Source organism: Canis lupus, chromosome 21 (assembly GCF_048164855.1).
Source record: "Canis lupus baileyi chromosome 21, mCanLup2.hap1, whole genome shotgun sequence".
Classification (NCBI taxonomy): Eukaryota; Metazoa; Chordata; class Mammalia; order Carnivora; family Canidae; genus Canis; species Canis lupus.
Window position 1 is genome coordinate 30,669,879 of NC_132858.1, and position 21,924 is coordinate 30,691,802.

The 21,924-nt window shown below is 57.4% G+C and overlaps 1 protein-coding gene across 3 annotated transcripts in view; it reads right to left on the reverse strand.

Annotated features, from left to right (window-relative positions):
• The window catches only part of PHRF1 (PHD and ring finger domains 1), a 28,457-nt gene that overhangs the window by 4,979 nt on the left and 1,554 nt on the right, over positions 1 to 21,924 (reverse strand). For 2 of the 3 annotated variants that reach the window (XM_072791220.1, XM_072791221.1), the window contains 12 exons: positions 20,203 to 20,318; positions 19,459 to 19,545; positions 15,170 to 15,393; positions 12,497 to 12,580; positions 10,833 to 10,951; positions 7,589 to 7,686; positions 7,297 to 7,472; positions 6,547 to 6,673; positions 3,190 to 3,317; positions 1,601 to 1,782; positions 1,079 to 1,198; positions 405 to 559 (listed from right to left, as the gene is read on the reverse strand). In XM_072791220.1, coding sequence (XP_072647321.1) covers positions 405 to 559; positions 1,079 to 1,198; positions 1,601 to 1,782; positions 3,190 to 3,317; positions 6,547 to 6,673; positions 7,297 to 7,472; positions 7,589 to 7,686; positions 10,833 to 10,951; positions 12,497 to 12,580; positions 15,170 to 15,393; positions 19,459 to 19,545; positions 20,203 to 20,296 — 1,594 coding nt within the window. In that variant the 5' untranslated portion in view covers positions 20,297 to 20,318. The remainder of the gene's footprint in view (positions 1 to 404; positions 560 to 1,078; positions 1,199 to 1,600; positions 1,783 to 3,189; positions 3,318 to 6,546; positions 6,674 to 7,296; positions 7,473 to 7,588; positions 7,687 to 10,832; positions 10,952 to 12,496; positions 12,581 to 15,169; positions 15,394 to 19,458; positions 19,546 to 20,202; positions 20,319 to 21,924) is intronic. The other variant, XM_072791222.1, reaches the window with a different exon arrangement.

Below are 21,924 nucleotides of genomic sequence, written 5' to 3' on the forward strand. Positions count from 1 at the left end.
ACATGACACCGTGGGGGTTTTTACTTTCTCTTAGCCTCACAGCCGTGCCCTATGGCCATGCAAAACACCCCCGCCACTTACAGACGCTTGTCACAAAGGGGCACAGCCTGCCCGCCCTCCGTGTCAGGTCCGCCGGCGGGCGCAGGGACCTCACCATCACCTAAACCATCACCCTGCAACCTCTGTTCAGAAGAGGATGGAAAACTAACAAAGAACTGAGAAAATCCTGCCCCTTCACGTACGTTTTGAGCAGAGGATTCATCTTAGCTCTGCAACGGTCTCATCCACCGCTTGCTCAGACACAAGGAGAACCAAAGGGTCACGTGACCCTCTCAGTTCCCAGAGCGCCAAGGCACAGAGGGCTCCCCGTGGACACTGCTGGCTCCGTGCAATGGCCACCTCACCTGCTCTCTTGGCGCTGAGAGAGCCGTCCCGATGGATGATGATGTCGGCGCCGTTCATCATGAGGAGGCTCTGGCCCGAAAGGATACTCCCCACCAGGTCAGGGACCGGGGCCTCATCCACTTCTGGCTCAGGCGCCGCAGCAGGAACACTCCTCCTGTGGGTACAGACCCATGGCTGCCTCCCCATGCCCAGGACCCTCAAGCCAGGCAGGTGCACCCTCCCCCCAGCTGCCACACGTGGAAGAGGCAGCCTGCCGGGGCCCTGCATGCAGAGGACATCAGACCCACCCAGCAGCTCTAAAAAAGAAAAGAAAAGCAGGGTGTTTGGAGATGAAGTCATCCGATGCTTCTGGCCCCAACTGCCACCAACAGGCACCCTATTGACCAGTTCCATTGGTTTGTTTTGTTGGATGGGTGAACAGAAGAAAACAGTCCAGCCTGGGGCGGCAGCACGGACAGCAGCTCTGTGGCCAAGGTGGGCACATGGAGGTGGCCCAAGCACCTACGGCCACTGGCCCCCAGCTCAGCCCAGGCAGGCTCTGGCTGGCCATGCATCCTGGTGCCCTGGACTTCAGCACACGCCCCAGAACAGGCAGGGTGAACACGCAGGGTGCCAGGCCCATATGGAGCCCCGCTGGCTCCACCCCAGGACCATGGTCCCCGCCAGCACATACCTGGAGAGCCCCATGGCCACAGGCCTGGCCACGGGCCGGTGAGAACGCAGTGCTGACTGGGACAGAACCCTCCTCTTGGCGCTCAAAGGGGAAGCAGGGTTTGTAGACTGGTCCTCACTGCTGGAGAAAGCACAGAGCCCACAGGAACGGTGACCCCACAGTGGAGGCCCAGGGAGACCCCGGCCCCTCCTCAGCTCTACTCGGGGCAGCACTTGTGCCCTAGCCCAACACGGCTTCTACCCAAGCCTCTGAGTGGGCGCAGGGCAAGGGCGGGCGGATGTGCACAACAGGGCTTCTCCACGTTGGCAGGTGTGGAGAGTTCCCTCCTCACCCCACCTGAAGGAATCTGAAAAGGAGTCGAGTCCTTCCCCTCATTTTATAAATACAATATCTGAGGCCCACTGCCCATGAAGGAAGGAGGGAGGGAAGGAAGGAAGGAGGGAGGGAAGGGGGGAAGAAAGGGGAGAGGGAGGGAAGGGGAGAGGAGGGAGGGGAGTCCCCCTGCAGGGCAGTCTCCGTTACCTGTCAAAGGGGTCCAGCTCATAAGGGTCTCCAAAGAGCGACAGAGAGGCCGCTCCGATGTCCGCACGCATCAGCCCCAGAGAGGGCTCCGCCGGCTTGTGCACAGAGGGGATGCAGCCTCCGCAGGCCGGACCCCGGAGGCCCAGTGTCCGTGCGATACGGGAGCGAGCTGTGGCTTCATTCTGAACCAAAGTCATAAAAGGAAAGGAATGATAAGAAAGACGGGACCTGAAGGCTCTAGAAACACGGCTGAGTAAATGCCACACCAGAGCCGCAGGGCTTGGCCTGTAGCAACGATGACACTCCACGGGTCCTTATACAGTCCAACATCCCCCCGCGCAGCACACCACCACCTGCAGGAACTTTTTGTTACCAGGTGGTCTGTTTTCTACAAAAATTCACAAGCAGCGAACAAACCATTCAAGGGATGACTGATTTGACAGGTGTTTTAAAAACCACCCGAGGGGCAGGGCTGAGGGGACAGCACTCCCACATGTGTGCGCTCGGGGCCATAGTCCCTGGACACCCTGGCAGGGGAAATGGCGACACACAGCCAAGCCCAGGATCAGGCTCGGGCATGAAGGGTCCACACAGCGGGACGTGGCCAGTGTGCCACCCACACCCACGTGTGGCCACAGCTTTGGCTTCTTGTCCCTCCAGGAAGTCCGACTGAATGAACCACCAGAGCAGCTGTTCACATGCTCCATTTAGACACAGGGAGGGGCGCCTGCGTGGTTAGTGCCTGCGTCTTGGCTTCGGCCCAGGTCATGATCTTGGGGGTCCTGGGATCGAGCCCCACGTCGGGTTCTCTGCTTCTCCCTGTGCCTGTGTCCCTCCCCCTACTCCCGTGAGCTCTCACTCGCTCTCTCAAACAGAAATCCTTAAAAAAAAACAAGACAAAACCTGAGTACAGGTTTCCGTAAGCGTACAGTACGTTCATCAGCCAACGGCAATGATCTGAGCGTGAATCCACGTACAGACGCAGCAAGCACCTGAATGACGGCCACAACAGAGCATCTTAGGTTTCGTGTACTAAAGTGATGTCAGCGTCCAGCCCGGTAGTTGCAGGGAGGACAATCCTTCAGAGCAGGGACACGCAGCGCGGGCTGCACGCACACAGAGGGGCCCGCTCTCAAAGCCTGCTTGTGAGGAACTAGAGGACAAGGAGCCCACGGGTGACCCACTCGAGTCACCTCGGCCAGGACAAGACTGGTCTGGCCGAAAACCCGGCCGCACACCCAGCCGGCGTTCCCCTCTCGAAGCCCCCAGCCAGCTCCCAGCGGCTCCACACTCCAGCTAACAATCCACTGGCCTCCCCAGCCAGCTGGTGGCCCCGGCCCTGCCGCCCTCACACCCCCTGGGCGGCCTGCCCTCTGTGCCCCACAGGGCCCACCCTGGGGTTCCAGGAGTTGTACACAAGCCCCGGGCCATCAAGCTGCTGGAAAGGTTCCTGGACGACCTCTTGGCTAGCCCCAGCTTTAATCTGTGCTGCAGAAATGTTCATTTTTCAGAAAGGTGGGTGTTTCTGAGTCCCAGCACCTGCTACGCACGGGAACGACAGCCATAGCAACAACGCCGTCCGAGCCTACCTTTGACTTGTTCCCCTTTCTCTTCTTCACGCGGCCCTGGCGTTTCTTAGACCTCGCCCCAGAGCTCCTGCTCTTCACAGATGACCTGGGCTGCGCTTTCCTTCTTCCTGATGCTTTCTTCCGTCTTCCTGCAAAGAGCACCCTGGGAGTCTGTGCTTCGCCGGGAACCGGAGGCCCCCGCCCCTGCACGTCCCACTCACGCACGTGCCGCACCCGCCGGGCCCTGGCGCGTAGACGGCTGTGCGTACTGGCCCGGGGTTTTACATGGAGAAATAAACCATCACCTAAAGCTCCGTGCTTCCCGTGGAGGAGCGAGAGAGGGCAGGCAGTGCAGAGGACACATGGCGCCTCCGGAGGCCACGGATTACAGACCTGACCTCCGTAACTAGTAAACTAGTGTTTCACGTGGTCACGTAACAAAATTAAATAAAAAACAAACCGCGACAACCCAGAGTAAAATGAAACCACCGGCCCCAGGCCCGCGCCCTCTCGGTCTAACCACAGAGGAGCCCCCAGCAGAGGGGAAACGGTTGCTGCGCATCTCCAGGAACATGTCCCGAAGGGGGGGACGCACAAACCCCTGGGCTCAGAGACACGGGTGGCTCAAGGGGCTCCTCCTCCCAGGACGCTCCCACAGCCCCTGGGCGCCCACAGGCACTTCAGCCTGGAAGGAGGGGTTCCACGGAGCCCCGGTGATCCACCCTCGGGACGCCATCGACACAACGCGTGTAGCAAAGTCCTCGAATTCCTAACCCCGCCAGAGCTCGGGAGCTCTGCACGAGGACTCGACTAGACGTAGTCCAAAGCCCCCGAGGCCTGGGCGGCAACCAGCACAAGAGGAAAGCCTCCCCTTGCCCTGCCCGAGTCCCCGGGGCGCCGGCTCACAAGCAGGGAGACCAGCAGGTGCCGCACCCCCTCGCAGGCTGCAGGGCTGGGAGGGGCGCCCATGGCGACCTGGTTCCCTGCACAGCCAAGTCACACGGAGACACTTGCCAGGCACCGCTGCCAGCGCAACAGGGATCTCGTTCGGCTCTGGATTCAAATAAACTATTTCTAAAGATTCTATCACATTTATGACACATTTAGAACTTTCAACACTGAGAGGCTATCTCACGGCGCTCAGGAATTCCTATTCTCCTTGTCGGGGGCCGCGGGGGTACTGGGCTTAGGGGGAAGGGAGGAAGATCGCCTCCTTTAGAAACACATCGGAACACGCCGACAGGTGAAAGGACGCAGGCGCCAAGGACGGGCTTCGGACCAACGCGGGGCAGGGCGGGGTGGCAGCGAGGCCGGGCCAGGGCAGGGCGGCTGGGTGCAGGTTCACTACTCGTTTCTCCCAGGCCTCCCAGGGTTGACAGGGGTCTGTAAAAACAATTAAAAATTCACTAGAAAAGCCAAAAAAGGGAATCCCTGGGTGGCTCAGCGGTTCAGCGCCTGCCTTCAGCCCAGGGCGTGACCCCGGGGTCCTGGGATTGAGTCCCACGTCGGGATCCCTGCATGGAGCCTGCTTCTCCCTCTGCCTGTGTCTCTCATAAAGAAATAAATAGGGATCCCTGGGTGGCGCAGCGGTTTGGCGCCTGCCTTTGGCCCAGGGCGCGATCCTGGAGACCCGGGATCGAATCCCACGTCGGGCTCCCGGTGCATGGAGCCTGCTTCTCCCTCTGCCTGTGTCTCTGCCTCATTCTCTCTCTCTCTCTCTGTGACTATCACAAATAAATAAAAAAATAAATAAAAAAAATAAATAAATAATTTTTTTTTTTTTTTTTTTTTTTTTTTTTTAAAGAAAAACCAAAAGAACCTCAAACCAAACCAAAGCCCAAACCAAAAACCCCACCGGGCAAGATGAAGGCGTGACCGGGACAGAATGATGCTCAGCTGCCCGAGCACAGGTAACGGGTGCGGCCGGTCCTCGCTGGGTACATCTTAGGGACAAAAGGAAAACCTTCCGGTCCCACCTCGAACCACAGCACTGGCATCGCCTGAAGCGGATGGCCTGGGGCCGTCTCTGTGCGATGGAGGTGCAGTGAGCAGACACGTGCCAGCACGGAGACCTGGCACTCCTGAGCCGAGACGAGGGGAACAGTGTGAGAGACAGGAAGGAAGGCCCTTCTTATGCCCTTCACACCACATGGGACGGCCAACCAGCGGCAAAGAGCACGCACAGCACAGTCCCACGGACGGAAACATGGGCGCAGGCTGCCCGCGCCGGCACCCCACCAGCAACAGGGCCGGACGGCACCCAGGGCTCGGCAGCAGTGGCAGGGGATGCAGGGCACGGGGACCAGCACTGACCACTCCCGGTGCCGGGGGCCCCGCGGCTCTCGGGCCACTGGGGCAGACAGCCACGCAGCCTGAAGCATGCCTTGAGCCTCCGAGCCCACGGTGTGGTCTTCTCCGACGCCTGCCCGCAAGACCCTGGTACATCCACACCCCGAACATTCGCAGCCACCCAGTAACAGCCCAAACGACCCTCGAGGGAAACTGGAGCAGCAAATTGTGCTGTGCGCGTAACGCGGATATTCCTCAACGATACACGAAGTCCGTCCATCACAGAGACACAACCACAGAGTCCAAAACCACCGCGCTGAGCAAACCCGCGCATCCAAGGTCCTATGAATGTCTCACCACGTGAAGGCTGAAAACAGGCGAAGCTAACATCCAGTGTGAAGAAGGGTGGCGGCCGGGGGGCCAGGGGGCCGGGGCCAGGGTGCAGGCCAGGCGGGGCAAGCGTCATCGCCATTAAGCCTGGATCTGTACCGCTGTCGCTGTAACACCTCAGATCATCACCCACCAAACAGGCGAGCACAAGGCCACAGTGACCTCCCCGGGTCAGCGAGGGAGGGGCAGGGCCCCCCGAGGCAAGAGCATCTCCAGATGACGATCAGAGCTCCCGCCTCATGCTCCAGGCCGCCGCCGAGCTCGAGCGGGCACCTGTGTGAGCAACTGGACCCACGCCACCCCAGGCCTCTCCCCAGGAGGCACCCACGGACACGAGGCAAGGACGGGACATACAGGAACTAAGCCAGGAAAAGGACAAGTAAGCAGCCAATTCATCACCTGGACAGCACCCGCGCACAAAAGCCCAGAACCAGGGTCCTCCCGCCGCACTGCTGCGTGTAGAGGGAAAAAGGCAGTTTGGCCACAAAGTCTCACGGTCCCTAACCAAGGTCGGGGTGGCCGAGTCGCCCTGACGCGCCTGCAGGGCTGTGGCTGCAGAGACCTCAAGGCCTGCAGCAACGTTCACACGTGCACAGACCAGACCCGCGCGGCCCTTCTGACCCCTGAAAACACCAGCCTGCAGAACCTGCAGGGGCTCTGGGGTGAAGCTCCTGGGGGCCGGGCCACACCTGGGCTTACCTGTTCTCCTCCTGCGCTTGGGGGCCCGGGGCGTCACGGGGCGCTGGTACACGGCAGTGCTCAGACCCGCAGCGACCGCCTCGATGGTCTCATCCAGCAGAGAAGACATGAGGTACCGCGGGACATGCTGCATGGCAAGGAGGGTGCCGTTGGCGGGGCAGCGCCCCCCCCCCAGAGCCTTGAGGGACCCCACACTGGCCCCCACCAGGCCACCCATGGGGGCCAGATACCCTCGGGCTGCCAGCAGGCTTAGCGGGTGTCCCCTTCTCGCTTCTCAAAGACAAACCGCAGCAGGCTTCCTGAGGGCGCTCAAGGCCTGGGAGGGCCCCCCAACAACACATTTAGGGCGGGTACGCGGAAGAGGGCCAGGCAGGCCGCGAGGAGCCAGCTGCAGGGCCAGGGCACCGTGCCGGTGCGGAGCAGGGCCACGCAGGGAGATGGACACGGGGTCCACGGGGTCCGAGCCCCCCAGCCAGGTGCTCCGTGCTCCGCGCCTTCCCCTGGCGAGCGCCCTCCCAGTGCTGACAGCAGCCCGTGCTGCTACCGGAAGCAGCGCACGGGCGGTGCAGGCCCACGGGGGGCCGGCAGGCTGGTGTGGGGCAAGCTGGGCCCGGTTCCCTTCACAGCAGCCAGGACGTGGGGCTCGACCGCGCACACGGCTGCCCTCGCACACCGCCCCCTGCTGACCGCCCCCCTCCCCAGAGCCCCTGGGCGGCTCTACAGCTGGGCTGGCGGCCACAGCGCACCCACCTGGATCCTCCTGGCGGTGGAGATCCGATTCCGGTTCACGGTCGCGCGGACCCTCTCGCTCTGCCTCGTCCTGGCAATAGCTCGGGTCCTCCCTGCGTGCGGCCGAAGCCGGCTGGTGGTGGGCACCACGTCAGCCAAGAGCAGGGCCACCTCTTCCTCGCTCACAGGACCTGCATCTGCAAAGGACAAAGGTCCTGGACTGAGGAGCGCCCGCCACACCCACACAGCCTTACGGGGTCTCCCGCGAGAACTCTGCTGAGTGCTCCCTGCCTGGGACTGAGGTGGGCCTTACCGGCGTCGGCAGCAGCTCCAGGCGCAGCACATTCTGGACAGAACCACTCATCCACCGGTACCTCCTGGAGAGGAGGGTCTAAACACTCCATGTGGTACCTACGGGAGCCAGAGGGCACACACAGGGTCACTGTACGACCCAGGGCCACCGACGGCCATGCCCGTGGGTCACAGGAGCGTGACACACCTGGCTGCAGACAGATTCGTGTCTCCAAGCCCAGGTGGAAGCCCGGACACCTGAAGTGGCTGCATTTGGAGATGGGATCGCTGGGGGCTGAGGTTACAAGAGGTCGTGAGGGTGGGGCCCTGACCCACAGAGTGGGGTCCTTAGGAGACGGAGGCACCCAGTGCTCCGTCTCCTGGCAGAGAAAAGGCCACGAGCACACAGCAGGAAGGCGCTGCTGGCAGCCCAGAGCGTCTCTCCAGACCTGACCCTGAGGACATGGCGTGGGCTCCGTGTGCATCACACGGGACACATCAGGCTCCAAGTGTTCCCACGTCCTTCCCACAGGGATGCTGGGCAGCTCTGCCCTCCAAAGGGGGCCCCACGGTCCCCGAAGCCTCCACGGGAGGTGTCCTACATGGAGGGACTGAGTTAGGTGGCCATGTGATCCAGGGCAGCTCTGTCCCGTGGGGGACTTGCAGCTGACCGTGGCAGATGTCCTGCACCTGGAGGCTTGTCTGTGGTTGGTTGAGACCTCGGTTTGTCCTTGCTCGCCCCCCGCCCCCCCAGCATCATTCAGCAGTCCCAAGAGTTTCAAATGCTGGCACCTCACACTTCACAATCCAGTCTGAGGAGCTAATACAGAAAGAAAGGCTTTGTCTGCTGAGTGAATGGAGGCGTGGCCTGACCACGGTCATCCAGTTCCTTCTATCCAACCTTCAAGGACAGCGGTTTAGAAGAGTCACTGCTGACGCGGGCTGCCCGTGCCAGCCTTCTCCAAGCTGGCCCAAACTTCTCCAGCCCAAGACCCGGACAAATCCCGGGCGACCTGAGCCCAGATTAAGAACCACGGACAGCTCACCACGCTGGACCGTGGGGATCCAGGGAGCCAGGACAGGTGGAAACCCTCACCACGTGACCCTCCCGCTGGGACCTCACATGAGAACCACAAGAATGGAAGTGAGGGCTGAGAGGTTCCTCCCGGAATGCAAGCCAGCAAGCCCAGGCCAGCATCAAGTCCTGGGCAGCACCCGCAGTGGACACCAGCCTCAGAAGCCACCCCACGTGCTTTTTCAGGGGTAGGATCAGTAACAGCGTTGCTTCTCACAAAGCATTTCAAGGCTCCGACATGGTCCACCCGGTTTTCTCCTCATGCCAAGCTCCAGGACCTCGAGTGGAGGCTGCTGGTGAGTCCACAGGCCAGGCTGCTTGGACTCACACTGACAGAGGGCCCCGCCACTGCAGCCGCCCAGAACCGCCCCCCCTGCCCGCCAGGACGCCACAGTGATGCGGCACCATGATGTCCTCGGAGGTTTCCCTAGTGACTGGACACCTTTACATTTAATTGCAAATTTTTTTTAAGCATCAGAGATAATGTGAACCTTGCTTCCTGTAAGTGAAGAGATCTGCTACACGTTTGTGTATCTACGGCCTTGTGCTTCCATCTCTAAAAGAACAACTGAGTCATTTCGTACTTGGTAACGACAGCATCTCACAGGAGGATTTAGCAGGTGGGAAACGTTAAGTGTGAGGATGCTTGGAGACAGATCACTATGCTCATCCGTCTGAACGCTCTAGATTCATTAGGAGTTTTATGTACTTGAGTTATCTGCTAAATAACCCAAGCACGTAAGACATGTTGACACGTTACATTTATGAACACAGTTTAGGATAGTAAATAGAGTTGTGAGATATCCCTACGTGTCACCGCCAAGTTAGTAGGATTAAGAACAGACTGTGACGAAGGAGCTGAGCACCGTGGGCTTGATTCAGAAGCTGCAGGAAAACAACGAGGCCTAGTGAGCAGGAGTTCCAACAGCCTCACCTGGGCTCCCCGCTGCCTTCAAGGCCACCAGAAGGCACCCACGTCTGGCATCCAGCTGGGATCCCGGGCTGCAGAGGTGAGGCCAGCGACGAGGGCCACAGGCAGTCCCTCCTACCTCTAATGGCCTCTCCTGCACCCTCCAGCTGTGCCAGGCCCACAGTGGCCACAAGCACGTGGAAAGGACTGGTTTTGCGTGAGCTGAGCTCTGAGTGCTGAGCTGCCCGCTCGGCCCCAGGGCCTCACAAGACCATACTTCCTCAGCTTCCTGCTCACACACAGTCAAGTCAGTAAACGAGGCACAGGGCTGGCAAGAGCAGGGACTGGCCTCGAGGGTTCACAGGACACCCACGGCAGCCAGCCCTCTCCTGTCCTCACAGCAAGCAGTGAGCAGGGGGCAATCAGACACAGCTGGGACCTCTAACGGGAGCACCCACACACAAGCAGCCACTCGTGAGAAGGGAGCCTGGACAGACCGTGCGAGTGGAGGTGCCTAGGGAGGATAAACGCACAGCATGTGGCAATCATCTGGGGAGCGAGCACGTGGCCAACTGAGCTCCACGCAGGAGGCACTGGGGAGGCAGGCCCTGGTCAGGGGTCAAAGCCTGGGCCAGTCTGCAACCGGGGGGCCTCTAGGGCCAGCTCTGGGCCACCAGGGCTCGAGACTGCTGGCCGCCTGCTGCTTCTCAGCCCAACCCTCAGAAGGGCTACCTACAAGACGAAGTTGCGGACCTGACAGCCCCACGGGCTCCTCCTACCACCACTCGTGTCTCTCAAGAGGCTGCCACAACCCCCTCAGCACGAGCTCACAGCAGAAAAACCCCCGAGAAAGGAAGAGTGATGCAAGGAGGCCGGGGAAAGGCTCCCAGGAGCCAGAGTCTGCTAGACACGGGTCACTTGACCTCGTAGAAGGCGGGGTCCTGTACGTGACCTACGTCTGGGCTCCCGGCCCCCATTTCTCAGGTTCCCCTCGGCTCTTCTCCATCCTGTAGCCTTATGTGCACCTCTGCTAAGCAGTCTCAGAATCTCTGGGGGAAGAGCAGGGGTATAAGCGGTGGGAAGAGCCTGTGAGCCCTGCCGGCTACCAACCAGTGGCCTGGGACTCAGGTGCTCCCGACACAGGGGCCTGGCCTCAGCGGCCACAGCACACAGCATGACGCACGGAGCAGCAGCCCTATGTGACGTCCTGCTGGTCAGGGATCGGGACAGCAGAAGCAGCTCCTCTGCTCCCGGAGCTGCTGTGAGGGGCCCCAGGCTCACCCGGCGTCGCAGCCGTCACAGAGGAGCAGACGGTCCTCCCGGTCACTCCGGCCGCACACCTCACAGAAGGTCGGGTCCTCCTCCTCCTCTTCTCCGGCTCTGGCATTCTCCACTGGAATCTGAGAGCAGAAAAGCCCTGCCGGTCACACAGCAAGTGGAGCCTGATCCCCAGAGTCAGCAATTCTGCTCACGCGTAGCGGACGGAGCAGCTTCTCCCGTGGGAAGGCCCCAGAGCGGGCAGGTGGGGACCAGCCAGGACACGGTCACCGCAAACGGCAAGAGAGAAGCAGAATAAAAGCAGCAGGCCTTTATCCTCTCGAGAACTGTCCTAGGCCCCAGCAAGGGCAGGCAGACGCGCAGCAACACGGTGGCAGTCACGGGCACGCACGGAGCACGCCCTCCCCACGCAGGCTCGGAGGCGCGGGACTCTGGGCTTCCGTTTTCTGAGCCACCCCATGTGTGAGGGTCGTGGACACGCTCCCTTCACATGGGATGCCACCTCCGTCCTCCTCGCTGTGGCCACAGCCCGTCCCGCTCTCCCTCCACCGGTGTCAGCACTCATCCCACCCTTCTTCCAGAGCCCGGGGGGGGGGTGGGGGGGGACTTAGGGTCCTCCCTAACCTGCTGCACTGCCTGTCACTCTCCGATGCTCTCCAGTTGGGCTAGCTCGTGCGCTCCCGGACTTTGCACCCCCATGCCTCTCGGCACACACAGGACGAGCTCAGCGTCCACATGCTCCTTTGGCAGAAGCTCCAGGTAAATGAAGGCTGCCTACGTGATGCGGGGACAGGCCCAGGTTCCAGGGAAGGAGAGCAGTGCGTCTGGGTCAGGGGCCAGAGTCAGCAAAGCCAGAGCTGCCACCTGCGCACAAACCTGAGCCAGCGCAGCACTGAGCCCACGAGAAACCTGCACGCCCAGCACCAAAGTCCCCATGCATCTACGGCCTTGGGCCCTTTGTAAATAAAACAGCGGGTCTACGGTTATAAGAGGCATGTCTAAGGCGTGTGTCCGAGTCTCCGTGATGCTCCTCCCTGACAACAGGAGACTCATATAGGCCCTTCGAGCTCTGCAAAGCACACAAGCAAACGCATGCACTGGAGAGCAAAGGGAGCTCCTCCTTCCCCGCCCTCTCACACATGACGGGGCCCAGCGCTGTCGGGGGTGTGGTCCCCGGGGAGCCCAGGCTCTACCCTCACTTTCCCTCTCCCCCGTGGCTGTGAGCCGGAGAAAAGACACGCGGGAGGTGGGAGGAGGAAGTCTGAGAAACTGCCTTCCCACCCAGAACCATCAACCCACTTCACCCTCATGCTGCAAACGACATTTTAGTGGGTTTCTAAAGCGCACTTAACCAAAATTTGCTCACTTTAGGAAAGCTAATCAGGGTAGCCCAGGTGGCTCAGCGGTTTAGCACCGCATTCAGCCCAGGATGTGATCCTGGAGACCCAGGATTGAGTCCCACATTGGCCTCCCTGCATGGAGCCTGCTTCTCCCTCTGTCTGTGTCTCTGCCTCTCTCTCTGTTTTTCATGAATGAATAAATAAAATCTTTAAAAATAAAAAAAAGGAAAGCCAATCAACTCCTGAAAGCACCTTCTCCCATCAGACCTGGACCAATGTCAGGAGGCATGGGGGGCAGGGGCGCTTCTCCACAGCAGCCACACTTACCTTCTTCAGGATTTTACCACCAAACCGGGCTCGAATACAAATACATTTAAATATAGTTCGATCGACGGGACAGGAATTGGCATTCTGTAAGAAATTAAAATTGTATCAGGATCCCAGAGGATTTTCACCATTAATACCAGCCATACTCAAAGAACTCCCTCAAAAATCACGAACTTGTTTAACATTGATCATCAAATCTTCACTGCACACCTATGTGCCCTGTGCTAAGTCGCAGGGGCGAGGGAAGGAAAGCCAGCTGTGAGCCCACACACGTTACCCATCACTGCTGAATGCTCAACAAGCAGAAGAGTGGGGGTCCCAGGCCGGCCTCCAGCAGGGACAGCCCAGTCGCTGGCCATCGGGCCCCTCCTCTGCGGCCTGTGGGCAAAGCCTTTACCCGTGTTCCCACGCACAAGGCTGTTTGACATCTCTTTCCTAGTAAATTCTGGTATTTCCTTACACAGTGTGACTATGCATCAGATACACGTTCTGGATGCTTCTTATCAATATGGTTTGGATGCACGGAAGTTCCTTGTTTTAAAATACCTTTATCGGGTGTATCATACATATTCTTTTTAAATGTGTATTTCGATGAGCTCTGATAAATTTCATCCACGGAGTCACCACCCAAACCCTCAGCCCCCTCCCCTCCCTCCAGGCTGTGTGCTTCCCTGGGGTCCCGGACATCCGTCCTCAGGACAGGGCTGTGGCTGCACACACTGCTGGGGACCAGCAGGCGGCCCGACGGTGGCCGGTTCATGTGCTGTTTCCAGCGTGGGTGGGTAAACAGGTTGCCTGCACACCCGAGGACAGTGGTGCAGACTGGTGTCTCCTCGCCAGCTCACGGCTACCAGTGCATGAGCCCCAGGGCTCACGAGTTACACTCCCTCCGATCTGAGAGGTACAGGGGCTCCCATCCTCCCATGGTCTCTGGTCTGACCTTCCGGCACCTGTGGCGAGACCTCACGGTGGAACCCACTCCCAACTCCTGCATGCGCTGCCCTTGTGTAAAGTCTCCTGGCAGCTGCTGCCCAGGGTTAGAGGTCTGTCCCCACAGCTGCCCCGCATTTTCTTCTGAAGGCTTCAGAGCACGGCTCGCTAACTTCCCATCTTGGCTCCAGGGGGCGCTCTGTGTGCGCTGTGAGCGGAGCCCTCCTCCCCATCCCACACTCGTTTACAGAGACCCGCTCTCCTCGTGAGATGCCACCTGCTGGCCGCCGTGGGTGACGGTGCTTTTCAGGTCCCCACATCTGGACGGATCCTGGCGTAGTCATACTTTTATAAGTCTTAGTATCCAATGGGTGACTTCTCCCTAGTTCAAAAGGACGGGTGACTCTTGGTATTTTCTTTCCCTCCTCTATGAATTTCACAGCACTTCGAGGCTCTGGACGCTTGGTCAGGGTGGGGATGAGATGAGGGATCTCAGAGCCGGGACTTCTCCAGAAAGTGCTCCTTCTTCATTGATCTCAACAGTTTTAGAAAAACTCTTTCAAGGTCGCGCATGTCTTTTTATGACTCACTTCTGAGTCTCTTAATTTTTGTTAATCTTGTGTCCAACAATATTGCTGAATTTCATATTCTAATTGTTTGTAAAACATCTATGTTGACAAACATTATTTGCAAAGAACACCTTTTCCTATGTGACATTTCTATCTTTTTTTGCTTCCATTAATCCAGCATATTGATTAGAAGACAAACAGCCAGCACCATGTCGTGTTCCTCAGTGTATAAGGCTTTGCCCCTAAACCTTAACCTAACCTGTGCCATGGATCCACTGCCGTGGAACAGAAACAAGTAGTGCCAGGGGCAAGGAAACCCTCAACACCACTGGGAGCCGGGAGCCGGGAGCCAGCAGCCAGCAGCCGTGTGGCCACGGGGCTGGCAGGAACATGGCCGAGGTTCAAACAGACTCCCACAGAGATGCTTCTGAGCTCTCTGGAAGAACGGGGAGCAGGGCTGGCCACGGGGTTATTGCTAATGTCGCTGGGGGAGGTGGGGCATGGAGGTGGGCTATCTGCACACACCGACCATGCCGGGGAAGTTCCAGGCTGGGGAGAGGAGAGAAAACACGGAGAGCAGACTTAACAGTTCTTGAAGGCAGAGACGAGCAGCAGGTGGGGGCACACATCACTCCTCCTGTCCTAGACTACTTCTTTGAAAGTTTTTACAATAAAAAGTTTGAAATATACCGTGTATTTTTTGGTAAATTCCCTTCATCTGTTTTAAGGCTGGCTCCCTTCACTGCTGGTTATTATTACTCAGTCCCAAGTTGCATCTCACGCTTCCTCTGCATCTATGAGACGATCCCACCCTGCGGGGCCACAGCACACTGGGCTGACTCTGCTGGCCACAGACTGCCTCTACGTCACTCATGATTTCTGCAGGCAGGTCCTCAAGGGACACTGACCCAGAAATAACCCTCCTCTCTCCTGCCTCTTCATCCCACACTCCACGAGCACATCACCCCACAGTGAGCTTTACTGGTAATCCCCAGAGCCAACAGCACACCAACCAAAGCAATGACCAAGCTAGGACCCAACCCTCTGGCCCCAATTTTACTGCAGAACAGAGACCACCACCCAGCAAGTGGCTGGCAGCCGGCAGGGTCACTTTCAATGGATAGAGGTCATCCTGAAGGAAGGAAGCACCCCAGAGAGAAGTGGCCTCACTCACCTTGGACCATTCCACGATACAGTCCAGACAGAAATAATGGGCACAGTTCTCGGGTGTCCCCACAGCCTGGTCCCGGAAAGTATTGAGACAAATTGGGCAGCTCTCGGCATCATCATCAGAATTAAATGCACCGTTGTCTTCCAGCTTCCCCTGAGTGTCCACCACAGCTACTAACGCCTCCATGTCCTCTTCTCCTCTTCCTCCTTCTTCAGAATCTTCGGACCCTTGAGAAAGAAGAAACACCACTTTGTGAGCTGGAGCACCAGGAGCAGGCTACAGCTGCTCTCAGGAAGGCACACTTCCAAATCCACACTCAAGAGACAGACCCCCTTCCTGCAGCCCTGCCAGGTGTGACCATCCCTGGGCACCTCACCAGAAGCAGCTCCCAAGCTAAGAGGACGGGGCACTGGCCGAGGGGGCCACACCAGCTCTGCAAGCCCCCATCTCGATGAGGGCACAATCAGAACCCTCACCACCAGAGCAGCTCCCAGGGGCCCGCCCCCAAAAACTGCCCCTGCTCGACACAGCAGCCTCCAAATGGTGGCGACACACTCCAGAACCGTCTCAAAGCAGATGGCGTTAACAAATTATCTGCCTCCAGCTGACACCTTCCTTACAGGTGTTGTTCTCTCCTAGGAGATGGAGGGACCACAGAGTCCTAACTAGGCAGTTTGGCTACAACAGTTCTGATCAATCTGTGAGAGGCTCTGGGGCTGGGGCTTGACCAGCAGAAAGGGAGACGCTTTCAGCTCAACACAGCAGTCAACATATGCGTTTCGTTTTCCCTCCCACGAGTTCACCTGCACCAGCGGTGTGGCAGGCAAGGTCCTCACAAGGCCTAGGACTCAACCGTACCCAATCCCTTCAGGGGAGGACAGAGCCAGTGCCTCGATGGGCTGTCATCACCTAGTCCCTGCGGCGGCCGCTGCGAGGCAGAGGGAAGTAATCCCTGGCGGCTCAACCTAATCAGGTGAATCCTTCAGAAGCCGTTCTCTCCGGCGGGTCACAGAGCAACGTGCTCCTGCAGGTGTAGAAGCGAGCAGCTGTGAACTGCCGCCGACCAAGGGGCCGGCCTCCACGAGCGGAGACCCCGGCCGACGGCCAGCCAGGGGTTAGGACCTCAGCCCTACTCCCTCGAGACCTCAACTCTGCCAACCAGCCGACCTTGGAGGAGGACCCTGAGCCTCGGATGGGAACCGTGGCCCAGGGACTCCTGAGGTCAGCAGCTGAGACCTGAGCAAAGGACCAGTAACCACACAGGGGCTGCTGAGCCTGGAACCCCGGAGATGGTCAGCACACCGTCCTGGGCAGCCAGAGAAAAACACTAATGAAACTGATACGCAAACATTTTGGAAAAGGGCAGGTGGGAAGCTACGGAGAATGGGCTTCTCTCAGCTTCCCCGCTTCACTAAGGGTCAAGTGAGCACAAGTACATTGAGGCCAGATGATCACTCTTCCCACGGAATTCTGAAAGGCAGAATTGGCCATCTGAGGGCCCCGTGGCCCCTGCACAGCGTCTGGGCACATGGAGCAACGTTTCTGAAGCCTCTGAGGGATGGTGACCAGCAATGACGAGGGTGCTAAAGATCTGTGCAGGCACATGAGGCAGAGCCGTCTACCCCCACCCACCCCCTCTCAGGGGCTGCCGGGGACGGCCCCAGCTCGACAAGGGGTCACACCGAGGAAGGTGCAGGGGAGCGTGCAGGCCTGGCCTGGCAGCGGGCTTGAAAACCCCAGTGTGGACAAGTGCAGGGTCCCCAAGAACACGGCCCAGGCTGGAGCCAGAGATGGGGGTGCCACGGAGCTGTGCCCTCAGTAGACCACAGTGACTCACGGTCCCATGGTCATCACAGCTCCCTGTGGAGCACATGCACGTGTGGCCTGGGGAGCTGGTGAGGCTACAGATCAGAGGCCTGAGTTCTCAGTTTTTGTGGTAAGCCTTAAGAACGTTATATATATATATTATTTTTTTAAAGATTTATTAATTTTAGGGGCGCCTGGATGGCCAATCAGTAAAGTATCTGTATCAGCTCAGGTCATAATCTCAAGGTCTTGGGGTTGAGCCCTACATCGGGCTCCCTGGTCAGCAGGGAGTATGCTTCTCCTTTTCCCTGACTGTGCTCTGTCAAATAAATAAATAAAATCTTTTTTAAAAATTTATTTATTTTAAAGAGAGAACGTGTGCGTGCAATGCATGTGTGTGCAAGCAGGGGGAGGGGCAGAGGGAGGGGGAGAGAATCTTAAGCAGACTCCCTGCTGAGCACAGACACACACACCCCCCCCCCCCCACCATGCATGGCCTGAGCTGAAATTAAGAGTCGAACACTCATCCAACTGAGCCACCCAGGCGCCCCTTAAGCAGAGAATACTTAAAGCTGGAAACTTTAAGCACCTGCCCTTGGCTCAGATCATAGTCCTGGGGTCCTGGGGTCCTGGGGTCAGGCTCCCTGCTCAGGGGAGAATCTGCTTCTCCCTTTCCTTCTGCCTCCCCACCGCTCACGCTCTACCTCAAATAAATAAAAATCTTGAGGGAAAAAAAAAAAAAAAAGAGTTGGAAACTCCACAAAGCAATCAAGCAAGTGATTTTCAGGGATATAAATACTAGGGCAAGAAGAACAACAAGCATAAGGAGCTGCTCTGGGAAGGGCCAGCCCATTGGGATACAGGAAACGCCCTTCTCAAGGTCTGATGACACTTCCCACTTGCTAAGGAGTCAGTCACATCTCTCATTCCCAAGGCTGGGGCTGGAGGAACAAAGGGCACTGGCCTGCCAGCCAGGACCAGGGCCTCAGGGCCCTCCCTCCCCATAGCACCTGCAGGCCCTGCACCCACCCCCCCCTCCCTCCTGGGCACTGAGCTCTGTGCCACATGGCCCTGCACAGCAGCACTCTGTCCACTACTGCCCGGCCACCTCCTCCTGTCCTTCACATCACAGCTCAGACGGGTCTCTCTGGAAGCTTCACTCCAGGTCCACAGAACCCCTCTTCTGGCGATGCCCCTGCACACCTACCCTTGGCATTTATCACCCTTGTAACTGCTGCTTCATGCCACTGTCTTTGCCGCTAAGAGCTGAGCTGAGGAACAGCAGGAACCCCCGCTGAGCTGGCTTCTGCACTCTGTCCCGGCCCCACCCAGATTCTCTGGCATCCAGCAGCTCTTTAAACCTTTGCTCAAGGGATGAACCAACATTTTCTGCCTTCAGCCCTGCCGATGCTATGCCCAAGACCTGACGCAGGTAAGCCCAACGTCCTAACTCAATCCTGGGGGAACTAGCACTAGAACCGTATTTGTGACCAGCAAACTCAGGACAGAGTTCATGTCCTTGTGTACAGGATTCACAAGTATGTCACCAATACACACAAAGTTGCAAACTCACACTGGCTCATGCTACTGCAGTCCCACACATAGGAAGCTACCCTTCTGTAACATTCTAACAAGGATAACCACAGAGCCTGAGATCCACAGGTCATGGTATCTGCTTTAGAACCATGCTTCTCCAGGCTTGCTGACTATGCCAGAAGGAAAGTAGCAGTGTGCCAAACCCCCAACATCCAGCATTCTATGAGCAGAGCCCAGGGTGCCCTCCCTCCGAGGAAGGCGAGCACAGCTGGCCTCAGATAGGGTGGCCCGGCCTGGGCACCGTGTAGGCCATGCACCAGCCAGGGTGGCCAGGAGGTGGTGCCCAACCAGAGTCCCTTAAGGCAATGTTCCCTGTGCAGAAATTCAAGGGCATGAGTGTCAACCAGTGTAAATGTGCAGGGAATTCCTTAATAAAGTCATTCCCTGCATTTGCCAGGTTATCTCAGGGGCTCTTGTCAGAGGAGTGAGAGTAAGCCCGGAATGGCTCCACCAACCTGGCCTGTGAAGAGTCCTGGCCAGGCAGCCTTGGGCCACAGCAAACCTGTGCTCATGCTAGACCTTCCCTGGACCTAGGTGGGTCGGGGAGCACAGGTCACCAAGAGCCGTCTATTCCTTATGCCAGAAAATCCACTCTGCCGTGCTCACCCTGCGAAGACCTTGGTTATGTGGCTCCACTTTAATGAAGTTGTGCTGTCACAGAGAACTCTGAAACAAAGGATCACATCGACAGCAAGCCGCTGCCCCAGTGGGAGGTGAGGGCTCGCAGCAGGGGACTGCCAGGGGAGGCCTGCTCCCCCGTTCCTCACAGCCCTCAGCTGGCCAGTGTGCTCAAGGCATCAATTCCACCAACAATGTTTTGTAAAACCTCGGGGTCCCTGTCGACAGCGAGAGAAAGTATCAGGAGGCCGCCCAAATGTCGGCCTTCTCACCAGACTGGTCCTCTCCATCAGTGCTGTAGCTGCGCTCACTGCCCGTGTCGTCCTCAGAGCCCTCGCTGGTGCCATCACTGCTTTCTTCTAAAGTAAAGAGGTGAAAACACAGGCCTTGAGAAAAGGTCACAACCAAGGCAGCAAAGAGCTAGGGCTGGTTCACAGATGTGCCTGCCAGAGGCACTACGAGTGGCTGTCCACATGGGAACAGGTGTAGGAAAAACACCTCCCTTTGTCTGTTTACATCTTACTACTTAAATGAATAAGATAAATACATGTACCACTCGCACAATTAGAAGCAAAGAATAACTTTTTTAAAAAAAATTAAAAGTTAAAAAAAAATAAAAATAAATTAAAAAATTTAAAAAAATTAAAAAAAAAAAAGATTAAAAGTTGAAAGTCAACACACGTAGATGACTCTTTTGGGAACTCTGGGGCAGCCTGGGGGGCTCAGCGGCTTGGCGCCACCAAGGTCCAGAGTGTGGTCTTGGAGACCCGGGATGGAGTCCCACCTCGGGCTCCCTGCAGGGATCCTGCTTCTCCCTCTGCCTGTGTCTCTGCCTTTCTCTTTGTCTCTCTCATGAATAAATAAAGTCTTAAAAAAAAAAAAAAAAAGGAAACTCTGCTTTTCCTAGAGCCAATAACTTGGAGAAAACACGAGGTGGCCCTCCTGCTTCTGAGAGGTGCCAGCCGCAAGCCCATGCTTGCCCAGCTCTCGGTGGAAGGGGTGGGAGGCTGGCTCACCAGCATTGCTGGCCAGGGCAGCAGGGCTGAGTCGACGGTGTCCATCTGGCCCTGGGCTTCGGTCCACAAGCTCATCCAAGCTGTCGTCATCCATCACTGGACATTGGCGTTCGGCTCTGAAACAAACCAGAGTCAAAAAGTTCCCGTCCCCAGATGCAGCGCTCTCCTGAAAGCCCGACAGTCACTCGCTACACACCGCGACCGGGTGACGTGTGCCTCTCTAGGACAGGGAGGCCAAGCCAGGAGACAGAAGACAAAGCATTTCGAACCACAAAACTGTGCCTACAGAGAAAAAAAAGACACTGATTCCCGACGTTCAAAGTGAAATACCAACTTATAACGAACATGATTTAGCTCCGTCCAGTCAGGTACCTACAGCACCTCAGCGCTCCTGAGAGATCCCGACACTAGGGTGAATGAAACGGCTTATCCTGAGCTGCGGCAAAGCAGGGATTTCAATGTAGCGGGGCCAAGTCTGAGGTCAGAGGAAAGGGGTCACAAAAAAGACCAGAAGGCAGAGAGGCGAGGCAAGGCAAGGGCGGGGGAAGGTGGGTCCAGCCAGGTAAGGCTCTCGTCGTGGATCCCACAGGCAGGCTTCTCTCCCAGGGGCCGTCACCACCACCTCTGTACAGATGCTCCCAGACAATCACCTCCCGGTGGGGCCAAAGCCAGATTCAGATTCTGAAGTGCCTAACTTCCCTTACAAAGCCCCAGATTCTAGGATGATGTTTCCTAACATAGCGAGGGCATGTTAATCTGAGGAAACTATCAACTTCCTCATATCGTTTGTACCTGGAAATAGCATACTACGAGGTGCTTTTGTACAATTACCAACCCCTTAAAGCTTCCACTTTTCTTCTACTTAGTGTTTAACAGTTAAGAAAATGAGCCACGGTCCCACTCAACTAAGGGTGTGCACCCTGTTTGGTGGCTCAGCAACACTGTTGGGACCCAGGCAACCTGCTGGAGGTGTACAGACCACAGGGCAGGACAGCGCCACAGCCCTTCCAGGTGTCACCACCATTCCCACAACTGGACTCCACACAGTGGTACTTGAACACCTGCTCCAATACCTAACCAGCCCCGGAAGTATGAGCACCTTTCCTGCCCTACAACAGAGGTGAATACAGTTGGCCCTTGAAAAACACAGGTTTGAACTGCACAAACCCACTCAGATCCACTCCGTGCAAATTTTTTGGATGAGTACAGTTACTATAAGTGTGTTTTCCTTCCTTACAATTTTCTTCGTAGCATTTTCCCCTCTAGCTTACTTTGTTAGGATACGCTACATAACCACACAAAACACGCGTTTATCAACTGTCTGTGTTATCAGTGAGGCTTCCGCTCAACAGTACACCATCATCAAAAGATCTACTCGGATTTTCCACTGCATGGTGATCAGCAGCCCTAAATCCTGGTGCTGCTCAAGGGTTGACAGTACTAACACACGAAAACCTACCAGGGACACTTCAGACACCAGAAAACGTGACCCCCTGAGGCCACCCAAGAGAGGACAGAGCACAGCCAAGGGTGGTTTCTAGGGTGCAGATCCTTATCTTGATAATGTGTTACACAAGCACAAAGTCAAAACTATGAATGAACAGCCCCTGGCTTCTCCCCTAGTGCACTAAGACCTAGGTCCACCCGGGACGGGCAGTGGCAGGACCTGCCTCAGAGGGCTGCCTGAAAAGGTCAACAAGGCCACGGTGAGGTCTGGCACAA